The following is a 13,820-nucleotide window of genomic DNA, read 5'->3' as shown; positions in this document are numbered from 1 at the left end:
TCCATCCTATTCCATTCCCCATGATATTTACTCTATTATCTATCTTCTTTCACCCTATTCCTCTTCAAAAGGGATTTGCACATGTCTGTCCCCTTCCCCAATCTGCCCTCCCTTCTTTTGCCTCTCTCTCTTTATCCCTTTCCCCTCCTAATTTCCTGCAGAGTTAAATAGATTACTCCATCCAATTGAGTATGTATGTCATTCCCTCTTTTGAGCCAATTCTGATGAGATTGAGGTCTTTGAGCCAATTCTGATTAGTGTTAGGTTCATTTACTGCCCTGATTAAAAAGATTATTCCACCCAATTGGGTGTGTATGTTATTCCCTCCTTAAGCCAATTCTGATGAGTTTAAGGTTTTTGAGCTTATTCTGATGTGTAAAATTCACTTACTGCCCTATTCCTCCCCCATTTCTTCCCCACTCCATAAACCCTTTCCTGTTTCTTTCTTGTGGGATTTTACCCCATGCTAACTCTGCCCTCCCCCCTCCCCCAGTGCAATCCCCTAAGCCCTCAATTTAACCCTAAAGATGTCATCATGGGGCAGCTAGGTGATAAGTGGACAGAGCATCCACCCTGGACCCAGGGGGATCCCAGTCAAAACCTGGCCTCAGACACAAGACAGTCACTCACTGCACAACCCCAGGTATGTCCCCTGACTCCAATTTTTTATGGTTCTCTAGGGTCTTGTATTTGAAAGTCAAATTTGTCATTCATTTCAGGTCTTTTCATCACAAATACCTGAAAGCAGGGGGCAGCTAGGTGGTGCAGTGGATAAAGCACTGGCCCTGCATTCAGGAGTACCTGAGTTCAAATCCAGCCTCAGACACTTGACACTTACTAGCTGTGTGACCCTGGGCAAGTCACTTAACCCCAATTGCCTCACAAAAAATAAACAAAAAACAAATACCTGAAATTCCTCTTTTTCATTGAAGTTCCACTTTTTCCTCTGAAAGATTACGATCAGTTTTACTGGATACATGATTCTTGGTTGTAATCCCAATTCCTTTGCTCTCTGGAATATCATATTCCATGCCCTCCACTCCTTTAATGTAGAAGCTGCTAGATCTTGTGCTATACTGACTGGGGAACTGCAGTACTTGAATCCTTTCTTTCTAGCAGCTTGCAATATTTTTTCCTTGACCTGAGAGCTCTGGCATTTGGCTATAATATTCCTAGGAGTTTTCCTTTTGGGATTCTCTTTCAGGAGGTGATTGGTGGATTCTTTCAATTTCTATTTTACATTCTGCTTCTAGAAATCAGGGTAATTTTCCCTGACAATTTCTTGGAAAATGATGTCTAAGCTCTTTCCTTGATCATGGTTTTCAGGCAGACCAATCATTTTCAAATTATTTCTCCCAGACCTATTTTCCAGGTCAGCAGATTTTCCAAGATGATATTTCACAGTGTCCTCTAATTTTTTATTCATTTGGATTTGCTTTATTGTGTCTTGGTTTCTTATAAAGTCACTAGCTTCCATTTGTTCAATCCTAATTCTTAGGCAATTATTTTCATCAGAGAGCTTTTGTACCTCCTTTTCCATTTGGCCAATTTGACTTTTCAAGCTGTTAACTTTTTTCTCATGTCTTTCCTGCATCACCCTCATTTCTCTTTCCATTTTTCCTCTACCTCTCTAACTTTATCTTCAAAGTCCTTTTTGATCTCCTCTATGGCCTGAGACCAATTCATATTTTTCTTGGAAGCTTTAGATATAGGGGCCCTGACTTTGAAATCTTCCTCTGAGGCTGTACCTCAATCTTCCTTGTCACTGAATAAACCCAAAGCTCTGTTTCAGCACTATCAGTGACCCCTGTAATCTCCCCCCTGCTAAGGGCTCAGCCCTCTCACCAGACTGTGAGCTTAGTTCCAGATGACACTGGTGCTTCAGCTGATTCAGAGGCTCTTGGGGTGGGGGTGGGGGTCTCTTTCTCTGGTGAGGCCTTCTTGGGATTGGATCTATGTCAGGGTGACTGTGGGGTTGGGCTCCACTCCTGTCTCAGCACAGCAGCTCCCTCCTTCCAACCTTCCAAGCTTTCCTTGGTTGGAAGATGATTTCAGCACATTCTTCTGTGGATTTTGCTGTTCCATGAATTGCCCTATGGCATTATTTGGATGTTTTTTTGATCAATCATGTCATGAGTTTGAGAGCTTACTGCCTTTCCCCCACCATCTTGGCTCTACTCTGGAAGTCTCTTCTATATAAATGCTTATTCCCTTCCCTTCTTCCTATTCCTTTGCCCTAACTTGTCAAGACCACAACCTCTGGTTCTTTTGCTTTTTCTCTTTGTTATCCCCCTTTTATGATTAAGTCTCTGAATTTTGTTTATTTTGATTGTGCATATTTGCTCTATGACTCTTACACTGCCCTCTCTTATACCTCCCTCCTTCCCCTTCCCTGTCCCTACCTGATGAATTTAATGTATTTCTATATCACAATGTGTGTGTGTGTATGTGTTCAAGAGAGAGAGAGAGAGAGAGAGAGAGAGAGAGAGAGAGAGAGAGAGAGAGAGAGAGAGAGAGAGAGAGAGAGCTTCCTTTAGCTGGCTTAGATAGGAGTGAGGTACTTAAATGCCCACTCTCCTATCCTTTCCTCCATGTTTGTATACTCTTTATTACAAACACCTCATTTATTTTAAATAGTAACTTCTTCAACCTTCTTTCTTATTTCTTTTCTAGTGTTTTCCTTTATTCATACCTTTATTTTTTTAAAAAAACAACAAACCTGAATAAAATCATACCCAGGTCCTGTGTTTGTCTTATTTAAGTCTTTCTGACCCTCGAAGATAATAGGAGTCTGAAAGAGTAACTTCTCTCTTCTCTTCCTATTAGAATGTAAGTACTTAGTCTTTTTTTACTCAGCTCAGGTATGCCTGAAAATCCTCCATTCTATTAGATGTCCATTCACCTCACACACACCCTCTACCCCCCTTGGATTCAGTTTCACAAGATAAGTTATTCCTGGTTCTTAAAGTTTTATTATTTTACCTTTTAGAATGTCACATTCCAAGGTTTTCTGTCCTTTAGAGGATATGGTTTTCCTCTAACTTGGAAGCTCTGGATTTTGGCTATGATACTCCTTGGTGTTTTTAGTTTGGGCTGTCTTTAAGGAAGTGATTCAATTTTTGTTTTTGCCCCATGGTTCTTGAGTAGTTTTTTTTAATGGTTGTTTGATAAAAAAAAAAAAAAGTGTCCAGGAGAGAAGTGAGCGTTCATAGCCTTGGGCACGTTATGAAATAATGGTCCTGGGTTGAAAGAAGCTCACTGATCATAGATCATAGAAGCATCTCCAGGTTAAGAAGGTTGTTAGGAGATGGGAAAGTCTAGAGAGTTAGGAATGGAGGTGGGGAAAAAAAGTAAATATAAGATATGTTGTTCTATTTTTCAGTCTTTTTAATTTTAATTTTAATTGTTTTAATATTTCTTGTCTCATAGAGTCATTGAGTTCTATTTGCCCCTACTTTACTTTTTATGGAGTTCAATATTTGAGTAAGGTTTTCCACCTTCTGGTATAAGCTATAATATAGCATTTCAATTTTCCTCCCCAACTTATTTCATTTTTTGTCTCTCTTCATTTATTTTAACTACTCTTTTAGTCTTTATGAGTGAAGCCATTTTTTTTACCTCTGGGCCTCTACTTGTGATTGTTGTGGAGCCATACTTTTCTCTTTGGCTTCTCTTATCTTATACTATTTCTTCATTGTGTTTGGTATTTCATTGTTTATTCATATTTTCAATTTCAGTTCTTGGTTTCTAATTTTGGCCTCTGAACAGTCCCCTGTAAGTATTCTTGGATGCATTGAATAGTCTTTGATTCTGTACCCTCTGTAGTCATTAGGACACTGCTAATATGGATAAGGTAGCTGGTGTTATGTTGCACCCCCCCTACCTCAATCCTGGCTTCTGCTCCAGTCTCCTGGTATTCTACTGCAGGTTCTAGTCTCAGACAGACCGTCTTCTTCTCCTCACATAATCCTCAATTGATAGTCAGTTCAGTCTCTTATCGTGGCCTCCAGTAGGATGTTCTTGATCATGCTAATCTCAGGCCTTTGGTATAACCTGCCTGGGACTGTTTCTCAGGCTCTATGTTTACCTTGTCCTTCTTGTTGTGTTATATCCAGACCCTTAGCAGTGGAACCAGTTTTATCCCTGCTTCCATTCTACTAGCCAGATCTATGTGTGAGTACAGGTCCCTGATTACTGGAGTTTATGACAGCTTGTGATTCCCTTCTTCAGTGCCTTAGATAACTACAGGTGCATTTGTAGGGATATGTGCTGGCTTCTCCAATATAGTTCCTCTCTCCCCCTCTGTTGGCTTCTGGACAATTTACCCGTAATCAGAGGTATCTTGTGGCCTGCAAAACTTCCCAGTGTGGTCTGAACTAGATTAAAATATGATTGGGAAATGTTTAACAAAATAATAAAAATACAACATAGATCATGTTAATTTATGGTTTTCTAAGTTAATGTGGGCCTGTTCGAATTCGACACAACAGCCTTATAGCTCAGGTAATCAAAGAAGCTGGCAGAGGTGAAATGAGAGATCATGTTGACTTTCCTAGCTTGACCTCTGCCAGCTTCTTAGTTTACCTGAGCTCTCACTAGCTTCTCTAATACACCACCCTTACTCTGCTGACTTCTGTCCAACTTCTTTTGCAATTTTGGAGAAAAAAGAATAATTTACTTCTGTTTTTTTTTCCAGTTTTGTGGAGTTTCTATGAAGAATCTGGACTACTGTATGATCTATAATATTGCCGTATTAACTGAAAGATAAAGAATAATGTTTTTGATAGATGTTGCCATAATAAATTCTCAATCTAGAAAATACAAGGAGTAAGAAGTTTTCAAAATACATAGAAATACTAGACTAAATTAAAACCATATGGGAGGGCAGCTAGGTGGTGCAGGGGATAGAGTACCGGCCCTGGAGTCAGGAGTACCTGAGTTCAAATCCGGCCTCAGACACTTAACTCTTACTAGCTGTGTGACCCTGGGCAAGTCACTTAACCTCAATTGCCTCACCAAAAAAAACCAAACCAAAACAAAACAAAACATATGGGAATAGAATAAGGTAATCTCTGTGATCCTCTCTACTACTGAAATTATCCTGAGGATGATTTAAGTAAATCTCCTGAATATAGGCCTATATGCCAACACTCAACTAATTATTTTATACATCTACATAATAATTCACAAAATGTTAAATGTAAAGGAATAACAGGATAGTGATTCATCCTTGTACCTTTTCTATCTGAACATTTAAAAAGATGAGAAGAAGATAGTGCTAATAATGGCAATGTTAATAATAATAACAATAATAATAATATACTGTCACTTAAATAGCTAAGCTCAAACAGCACTAACCAGCAGTTTCTGGAAAATGTAGATAATCTATTTTGAATAACAAGAATTAAATTTTATGTGAAATATTTCTACAAATTATTTGCACAATTTTCTTCCACATATTATACATACCACTTCAATCTTTTTCTCTTTTTGCTTTGATAGAAAACTCTCTTGACTCTCAGGAAATGGCTTTTCCACCACATATTTAAATGTACAGCTACTCTGTGTTAAAGAGAAAAGGTAATTATTTTATTTTTCACTATAATACTATTCCAGCTAGTATCACTTTAATAATCACTTTAGTTATAATTTTTTTGAATTTTAATAACTCAAAATTGTCAGGAAAAACATGGCCTCTAGCTTAACAGGACACAATTGCAATCAAAAGTGAAGGACTAGAAAGAATATAAATGAATGAGCTAAAATGGCAAAGGTTTTATGGGTTTGGGAGGAAGAAATGGAATAGGGTAAAAAAGGATGTGGTGTTACATGTGTAAATAACAAAATGACATTTTCTAAATAAAAAATTACCTTAGAATAATACATCTAAATTATTTTTATAGGAAGGAAAAAAAGTTCTCTTTGAAAGGAGTTTTATTTATAATAGTTGGGTAGGGAGGTCTCCTAAATTTGCCTACTGTATTGATACATAATTTTCTACCTGTGGCTTCCCTTTTAGAATGATTTTTAATGGGGCAGCTAGGTGGCGCAGTGGATAGAGCACCAGCCCTGGAGTCAGGAGTACCTGAATTCAAATCTGACCTCAGACACTTAACACTCACTAGCTGTGTGACCCTGGGCAAGTCACTTAACCCCACTTGCCTCAGTAAAAAAAAAAAAAAAAAAAAGAATGATTTTGAATTTAGTTGTCTTTCAAATTCCAAACTCATTTTTAAGTGTCTCCTTATAACTATACTTAAGCTTTGATACTGGTGTTTCCTTTGACTTCATCAAAAGCTGCAATTTCCTGTTTTCAAAGATAATTCAAACTTCCACATGCTTCTCTTCCCTCTCTTAAAGAGGAGACAAGCTATAAAAACATGAAAGAAAAATAACTAAGAGGAGATAGGAGCTATATAGTTCCAAATAATTTTTTCCTTTTATATTTCTCTAGTTTATTAATAGTTTTAACTGTGGGAAACAAATAGAACTCCAAATTTGAGTCTCCCCCAATCTCTGCCTGTCACAGCCAGAAGATATGATCTCCTCTATGTATTTCTTTTTAATCCCCAGGAATGTTTGCTGAATAAATGTTTGCTGAATTAATGAACCTGTGAGGTATTAATATCTTCCTTATTACTTTCTAAAATAAAACATGAAACACCTTTTTAGGATAAGTTAATAAAGACCAGATATGTATAACCAATATGAACATGGTTTTCTATTTTTAAATTTTTCTTACAAGTTATTTTAATAATTTTATCTGTTAGATAATCATAAAATAATTACCACAAAGCAATTCCTTAAGTAGAGTTGATTATGAAGATTGTCAGTGTTTAGAGTCAAGGATGCTTTTAATAGCATCTTTTTCAATTCACTACTTTAAAACTTTAAGACATAAAACCCCCGCCCAAAATAATAAGATATACTTGCTGATTATATACTTAATTTTCATTAAAGTACTTGCTTAATGGATTTAGATGTAACACCAGTTAAAACCTTGCCTGATACAAGATAGGAAATCTAAATTTAAACTGATTTTAAAAATCAACTGAAGATAACAAAAGTTAAGGGTATTTGGGAGTTGGATTTTTGTCTCTTCCAAAGCACACTAAAAAAAAAAAAAAGGAATGGTATTAGGAATCTAAGCCTGTCTTATTTTGTTTACTTTTAGAGAGTTGTCATTACTTCAAAGGCAGACTAGCTATCACTAACCTGAAGAAATTAGAGTGAAATAGGTTTTTATGGAAGAGTATGTCATCTCTAGGTAGATCAATGAAAAGCCCCTTCTCAACTTGCAGTACTTGTTTCCGAAATTCCCATTAATTTCCTAATTTTGTGCCATTTTCTCCAAGAATTGTAACTATTCTTTGCTTTAGATTTTTGATCACCCTTCAACTTGTCCTTTGTCTTCTCAATCCAGTATGCATTACTGGATAGTTATAGAATACACTCATATTAGAGTATATAGTTAGAGAATATACTTAGCCCTGAAGACCATGCAACTTGTCTTACCGATCTATGATTTTGTTCTTCCATTGCCCAAGTAATAAACATCTTGATTAGGTAAGAAATGGAGAGTACTGAATCAATTATTCAGTAATGACTATGCCTATAATTTCTGCTACATTCATGATCAATGTCAGTTGAATTTATGTTGAATATTAATTATCAGTTGAATGTTGATTAATGATCATATTGCAATAATCCATTGATAAGATTATGAGTAAATGGACTGGCCAGATTATGTCCACTCATTTATATGTGATATAATCATGTAAAATATCTCAAAATACATTTTCTTCAGTAACAAAGGGATTACAAATCAATTAAATAGAGATGTGAATTTCATCAGTTTCCATTGCTTTCTCAGGAGCAAAATATTACTACATAACATGACATTGATATGTCTCAGGAGCAAAATATTACTACATAACATGAATGAATATGCAATTTTCTCATAAGCCCCGATTATAAGAAATAGAAATAATCCCCAAATGGCATTTAAAGGCAAACTGAATTTTCTCCTCATAGCTGATTAGGACTTCAATTTGACTAACCAGAGGCTACAATTTTAATTTTTTTCTATAGCAGTAATTTTTAATTTATTACAGAATTTACTGAATAGTAGCTAACCTAAATTTTAATCATTTCCTTTTGGATGCAGTTTATAGGTTGTCTCCACTATATGTACAAATGAAATAATTAAAGTTTTAAAATGCACAGGATTTTATGAAGACCATATTAGGATAGCTTAGGAAAACCACCTAAAATGATCGAATATTTTTGAATGACACTCCAAAAAAGCATTCTGTCCAGAAATCTCCAACATCTTTACCCTGGCAGTTTAGATAAAGTAAAAACAGATGAGATATCAACATTCAAGAGATATAGACTTTTAAAAAATTATTCAATTGTCACAGCTCCCCAGCTTATACTTCTTAATTGTGATTGTTGTTTCTTATTTGTTGATTTACACTAAAAACATCTAGAAACAATACAAAGTTCACAATCAACTATGATGTTTTAATACATATGGGGTATACAAATGCCTTTCATTCCATTCATTCATGTGGGATACACTTTCCAAAGAAGAGAATGTATTTAATATACTACCTCATATTGTGGATATAAGGTTTGCCTTATGAGAGATACTGGAGCAGAGAATTTGGGGGGAGCTGGAGTCCAAAACATTTTCACAGATCCTGGGTAAATGGACACCTTTGAAATAAAAAAAAAATACAGTTAAAAAGTATATCTAAAAAATAACTACATATAGTCAAATATTTTTGTCACAATTTCTCCAAGTCACAAAGAGGAAAGGAAGCCAGATTTGACTGATCACATGACCTATGGAGGGCCTTTTTAAGGACTCAAAATCCTCTGTGAGAACACCAAGTAGCAATTCGCTTGTTTCTGTTGGTCAGGTTACAAAGGCTTTGAGTTTATCAGATCCAAGTACCCAGGTATAGAGATTGCGGTGGTTTCACACCACAGATTGGTTCTTTCTGTGACCCAACAAGGGCAAAGTATTCCCCAGTTTGCTTCCACAAGTCAATAAGCCAAATGCCACATGCTTCAAACCTCATGGAAAATCCCAAGGAGTTAAAATTCACTTACATACAAGAACCAAGAAGGACAGAGTTACAAGACCATTGCCACTTACAGGAGGTTCCATCAAGCTGTCCCAATAGAGTAATTATAATAGGATAATATTCACTAACATCCAACCTGACCCTTGCTTGGCCTTAAATAGCCTGACTCCTAAGAAGCAATGATGAGTAATTCAGAATGTCTGGCTATGGTTCATTATTACACCTTCATCCCAGAATTTTATCTCTGTACATGTGGGGGTGTTTCAAACCTTTCCTTATATTACTGCAGAGAGGAGCAGTTTCCACCCAGTAGTGGACCTCCTACTCTCTACCCACTGCACTGCTGCTGAGATTACAGTTGTGTATTCTTCCATTCTGTAAGGACTCCAGTCTCTTTAGGGGGGAAATAAAACATTAAATTTAAAAAAAGAACTCCACTCTCTTCTCCATAAGCTCTGTGGGCTTCTTCTGCCTTTGTAAACCATATCCCTATTCCCTTGATTCTGGGTTAAGCACAGGGGTCACCAGAGTGCTGCCTGCTACCTCTTCTCAATCACTAACATCTACCAGCTTTAAAACATTAAGGTCATTATCATCTAAAATCCAGATGAAGACTGTTTAGTCAAGTATCCACACAAAATATACAGTGAATGTATACAAACTCTTGGATATTTGGTTGAATTTTAAAATTTTCACTGGAATATTTAATATCCTGTAGATATAATATGGTTTTACCAGCATTTTGACAGAAAGGCTTATTAAATACAAAGCATTTAAAACATAAATGTAAAACATTTAAAATTCCAATGTCTGAGCAGAACAGAACATTTTCATAAATGTACTACCATCATTGATTTTTTAAAGGAGGACACTGTGTTATAGAATAGTTTTATAAAAAATAATATTAGGCATTTTCAATATTAAGCAAATGTAGCCATCCACCTGAAATGTTTCCTCTCCTAAAATAGTTTAGCAATTTTTAGAGCAGACTATTTAGTTCTACATACATTACTTTTACTTTAACAGGTGAATACTAACAGTGGGCATCGCCTGGTATGCCACAACTATACAGAGTTTCAGGCAAAAATTTAAAAAATTACAAATTATGATCTAAGACATAACCTAAAAATTTTTATCCAAGCTGTTTCTGTGTTTCTGGGTAACAAGCATACCTAAATGATCTCATACAGATACTCTCTCATCCCTAAAAAACTCCCCATAGAACACATCTTATGTATATCAAATATTTATTTAAGTGAAGAACTAAAATTTAACTACCTTAATCAGATCAAGAGACAGGCAAAGGTAATGTTTTACCTGACATACTGCTTGGCTACCAACTTTGCTTAAATTAGCTAGATAAATACCAAATTTCTTTTCCACTTTATGTCATACAACCCAGTCAATGAATTATTATTTGGAAGAAGAGTTCTAATTCAGTCTTCCATAGATGACAATCATCTTAAAGATCACTGAGATTTGAGATTATGTGACATATGAAACATATAAAAAGTCTTTAAAATATCTGGGAAAGATGTGAGGATTTTAGCAAATTTGCAAGCTCAACCATGAGTCCACAGTTTGATTTAGCAACCTAGAAAGACAGGAGTACTGCTATCTTCTGCCCTACATAGTATATTCACTTCTGGGAATCACCTTTTCAGAAGGACATTGATTAGCTGGAAAGCATACAGAGGATGGCAAGCAGTGTGGTGAGAAGCTTCCTATTCTTTGGGAGCTGATGGAAAGAAATGAGGTATAACCCTAGATTATTCCTACGTAATATCAAAACTGGAGAATGGAAAACTTAAAGGAAACATTTTATCTATCTGTCTTCTGGTATTTAAAGAGCTGACCCATTGAAAAGAGATTAGATTATTCTATTTGGTCCTAAAGTAGGAATATTTGGTAGAAGATAAAATTTGGGCTTGATGCTTGGAAAAGCTTTCTAGTTAGAGTTAGCCAAAAATGGAATGAACTGTCTTAGAAAGTAGAGTGTTAGGGGCAGCTAGGTGGCACGGTGGATAGAGCACCGGCCCTGGAGCCAGGAGGACCTGAGTTCAAATCTGGCCTCAGACACTTAACACTTACTAGTTGTGTGACCCTGGGCAAGTCACTTAAACCCAATTTCATCACCAAAAAAAAAAGAAAGTAGAGTGTTAGATGGAGGAGGAAAGGCTGTGATCTCCCAACAGATCTGTCCACATACTTCCAAAAAATATGCCATAAGACAACTCTAGGAACAGAAAAACCCACAAAAGAACAGAGTGAGACTATTTTCCAGCCAAAGACTGCTTAAATGGGTGTCAGGGATTATCTGCTATATGGGGTGAGAGAGGAGATCAGCACATGGTGTAGATCTAGCCCCAGGCAGGCTGCACCTCCAGTGCCTTAGAATCTTCAGCATCAGTGGCCTGAAACTTGGCACACTGACCAGTGAGGGGGTCCAGTGGGTGACCAGGGGAAAATAGTGGGGGTCTCTGCTGGAGCAGAGGCAGGAGCACTGCTGTGTTCCTCAGGAAATGAACTTGAGTAGCAGTGGCTCCATGGGGGAGGGGCACATGAATCCAAGCTTGCAGACCACAGAGAATCAGATTTCAATCAGACTTCTGCTTCCAGGTTAAAGAGCAAGTGGGCCTGTGGTTACTTACAGGCTGGGTAGGCTGAAAACTAGCCTTTCCTTGAATCATACCACCTGGGACCCCCTGAAGCTTGGGTCAGTGTGTCCTAAAAGCAGAGCTCCACGTCAAAAAGAAGTTAAAAGCCAAGAAATAGCCTGGCAAGATGAGCAGATAGAGAAAGCAGCAGACCATTGAAAACTTCTTTGGTGGCAAGGTAGATCAAAATATACCCTCAGAAGAAGATAATAACAAAGTCAAAGCTCCTACATCCAAAGCTTCCAAGAAAAATGTGAATTGGTCTCAGGGCATGGAAGGCCTCAAAAGGGACTTTGAAGAGAAAGTACGAGAAGTAGAGGGAAAAGTTAGAGAGGTAGAGGAAAAAATGGAAAGAGAAATGAGAGTGATGCAGGAGGGCCATGAAAAAAGGCAACAGCTTGAAAAGTCAAATTGGCCAAATGGAAAAGGAGGTACATAAACTCTTTGAAGAAAATCATTGCTTAAGAATTAGGATAGAGAAAATAGAAGCTAATGACTTTATGAGAAATCAAGACACAATAAAGCAAATCCAAATGAATAAAAAAAAATAGAACGCGATGCGAAATATCTCCTTGGAAAAACAACTGACCTGGAAAATAGATCCAGGACAGACAATTTGAAAATTATTGGACTACCTGAAAACCATGATCAAAAGAAGAGCTTGGACATCATCTTCTAAGAAATTGTCAGGGAAAATTGCCCTGATATTCTAGAAGCAGAAGGTAAAATAGAAATTGAAAGAATCCACTGATCACCTCCTGAAAGAGATCCCAAAAGGAAAACTTCCAGGAATATTATTCCAGAGATCCCAGGTCAAGGAGGAAAAATTGCAAGCAACTAGAAAAAAGGAATTCAAATACTGTGGAGTTACAGTCAGGATAACACAAGACCTAGAAGCTTCTACATTAAAAGATTGGAGGGCATGGAATATGATATTCCAGAGGGCAAAGGAACTGGGACTACAGCCAAGAATAACCTACCCAGAAAAACTGTGTATAATCTTTGAGGAGAAAAATGGGACTTCAATGAAAAAGAGGACTTTCAGGCGATCATGATGAAAAAACCTAAGCTGAATAGAAAATTTGACTTTCAAATACAAGACCCTAGGGAAGCATAAAAATGTAAACAAGAAAAAGAAATCATATGGGATATTAAAAGGTTAAACTTTACATTCCTACATGGGAAGACAATACTTCTAACTCGTAAGAACTTTCTCAGTATTAGGGCAGGTGAAAGGAATATATTTAGACAGAGGACAAGGTGTGAATTGAATATGAAGGAATGATATCTGTAAAGCATTTTTGTTTATCCTTGTTCTTTTGTGGGGCAGGCAGGGTGGGGTGGCTTATGTCTGGGGCTAGATTTGGGCTCAGGGCCTCCTGGGTCCAGGGCTGGTGCTTTATCCACTGTGTCACCTAGCTGCCCCATAATTACATCTTTAAAATAAAATTAAGGGGTGGGAATAATGCACTAGGAGAAAGGGAAAGGGAGAGGTGGAAAGTGGTAAAGGAGCTCACATAAAAGAAACAAGAAAAAGTTTATGGAGTAGAGGGGAAGATGGGGAAGCAGCGGGGGGAGTGAGTGAGCTTTACTCTCACCAAAATTGGCTCAAAGAGGGAATAACATACACCTTCAAGTGGGTATAGTAATATATTTTTCCCTGAGGGAAAGTGGGATGGGAAGGGGATAAGGGGGGAGAGGTGAAAGAAGGGAAGGCAGATTGAGGAAGGGGACAGTAAAAAGCAAAACACTTTTGAGGAAGGATAGGGGAAAGAAGATAGAAAAAAGAGTAAATAGCAAGTAGAGGGAATAGGATGGAGGGTAATACAGTTAGCAATCATAATTGTGAAAGGAATTATGAGCAGGATGCTATCAGAAGGATGTATGAAAAATGAAAACCATCAACAGAAAAAGAACTGATGATATCTGAATACAGATTGAAGTATAATTTTCTTAGTTCCTCTTTCTAAAGTACTTTGGTCTGTTTTCTTTCACAACCTGACAAGATATTTTGAATGACTGCACATGTGTGACATACTGAATTGCTTGATTTCTTAGTGAGAGGTGA

At 37.0% G+C, this 13,820-nt stretch overlaps 1 protein-coding gene across 1 annotated transcript in view; it reads right to left on the bottom strand.

The window, feature by feature from the left end:
* TTC6 (tetratricopeptide repeat domain 6) overlaps positions 1-13,820 on the bottom strand; it is a 245,880-nt gene that overhangs the window by 165,197 nt on the left and 66,863 nt on the right. The window contains 2 exon segments of the mRNA XM_043980656.1: positions 5,470-5,562; positions 8,617-8,721. Of these exon segments, the coding sequence (XP_043836591.1) occupies positions 5,470-5,562; positions 8,617-8,721 (198 nt within the window).

The sequence above is a fragment of the Dromiciops gliroides genome, chromosome 2, assembly GCF_019393635.1.
Source record: "Dromiciops gliroides isolate mDroGli1 chromosome 2, mDroGli1.pri, whole genome shotgun sequence".
NCBI lineage: Eukaryota > Metazoa > Chordata > Mammalia > Microbiotheria > Microbiotheriidae > Dromiciops > Dromiciops gliroides.
The sequence above is the reverse complement of the archived record's forward strand: the minus strand, read 5'-3'. Positions and strand labels throughout refer to the sequence as shown.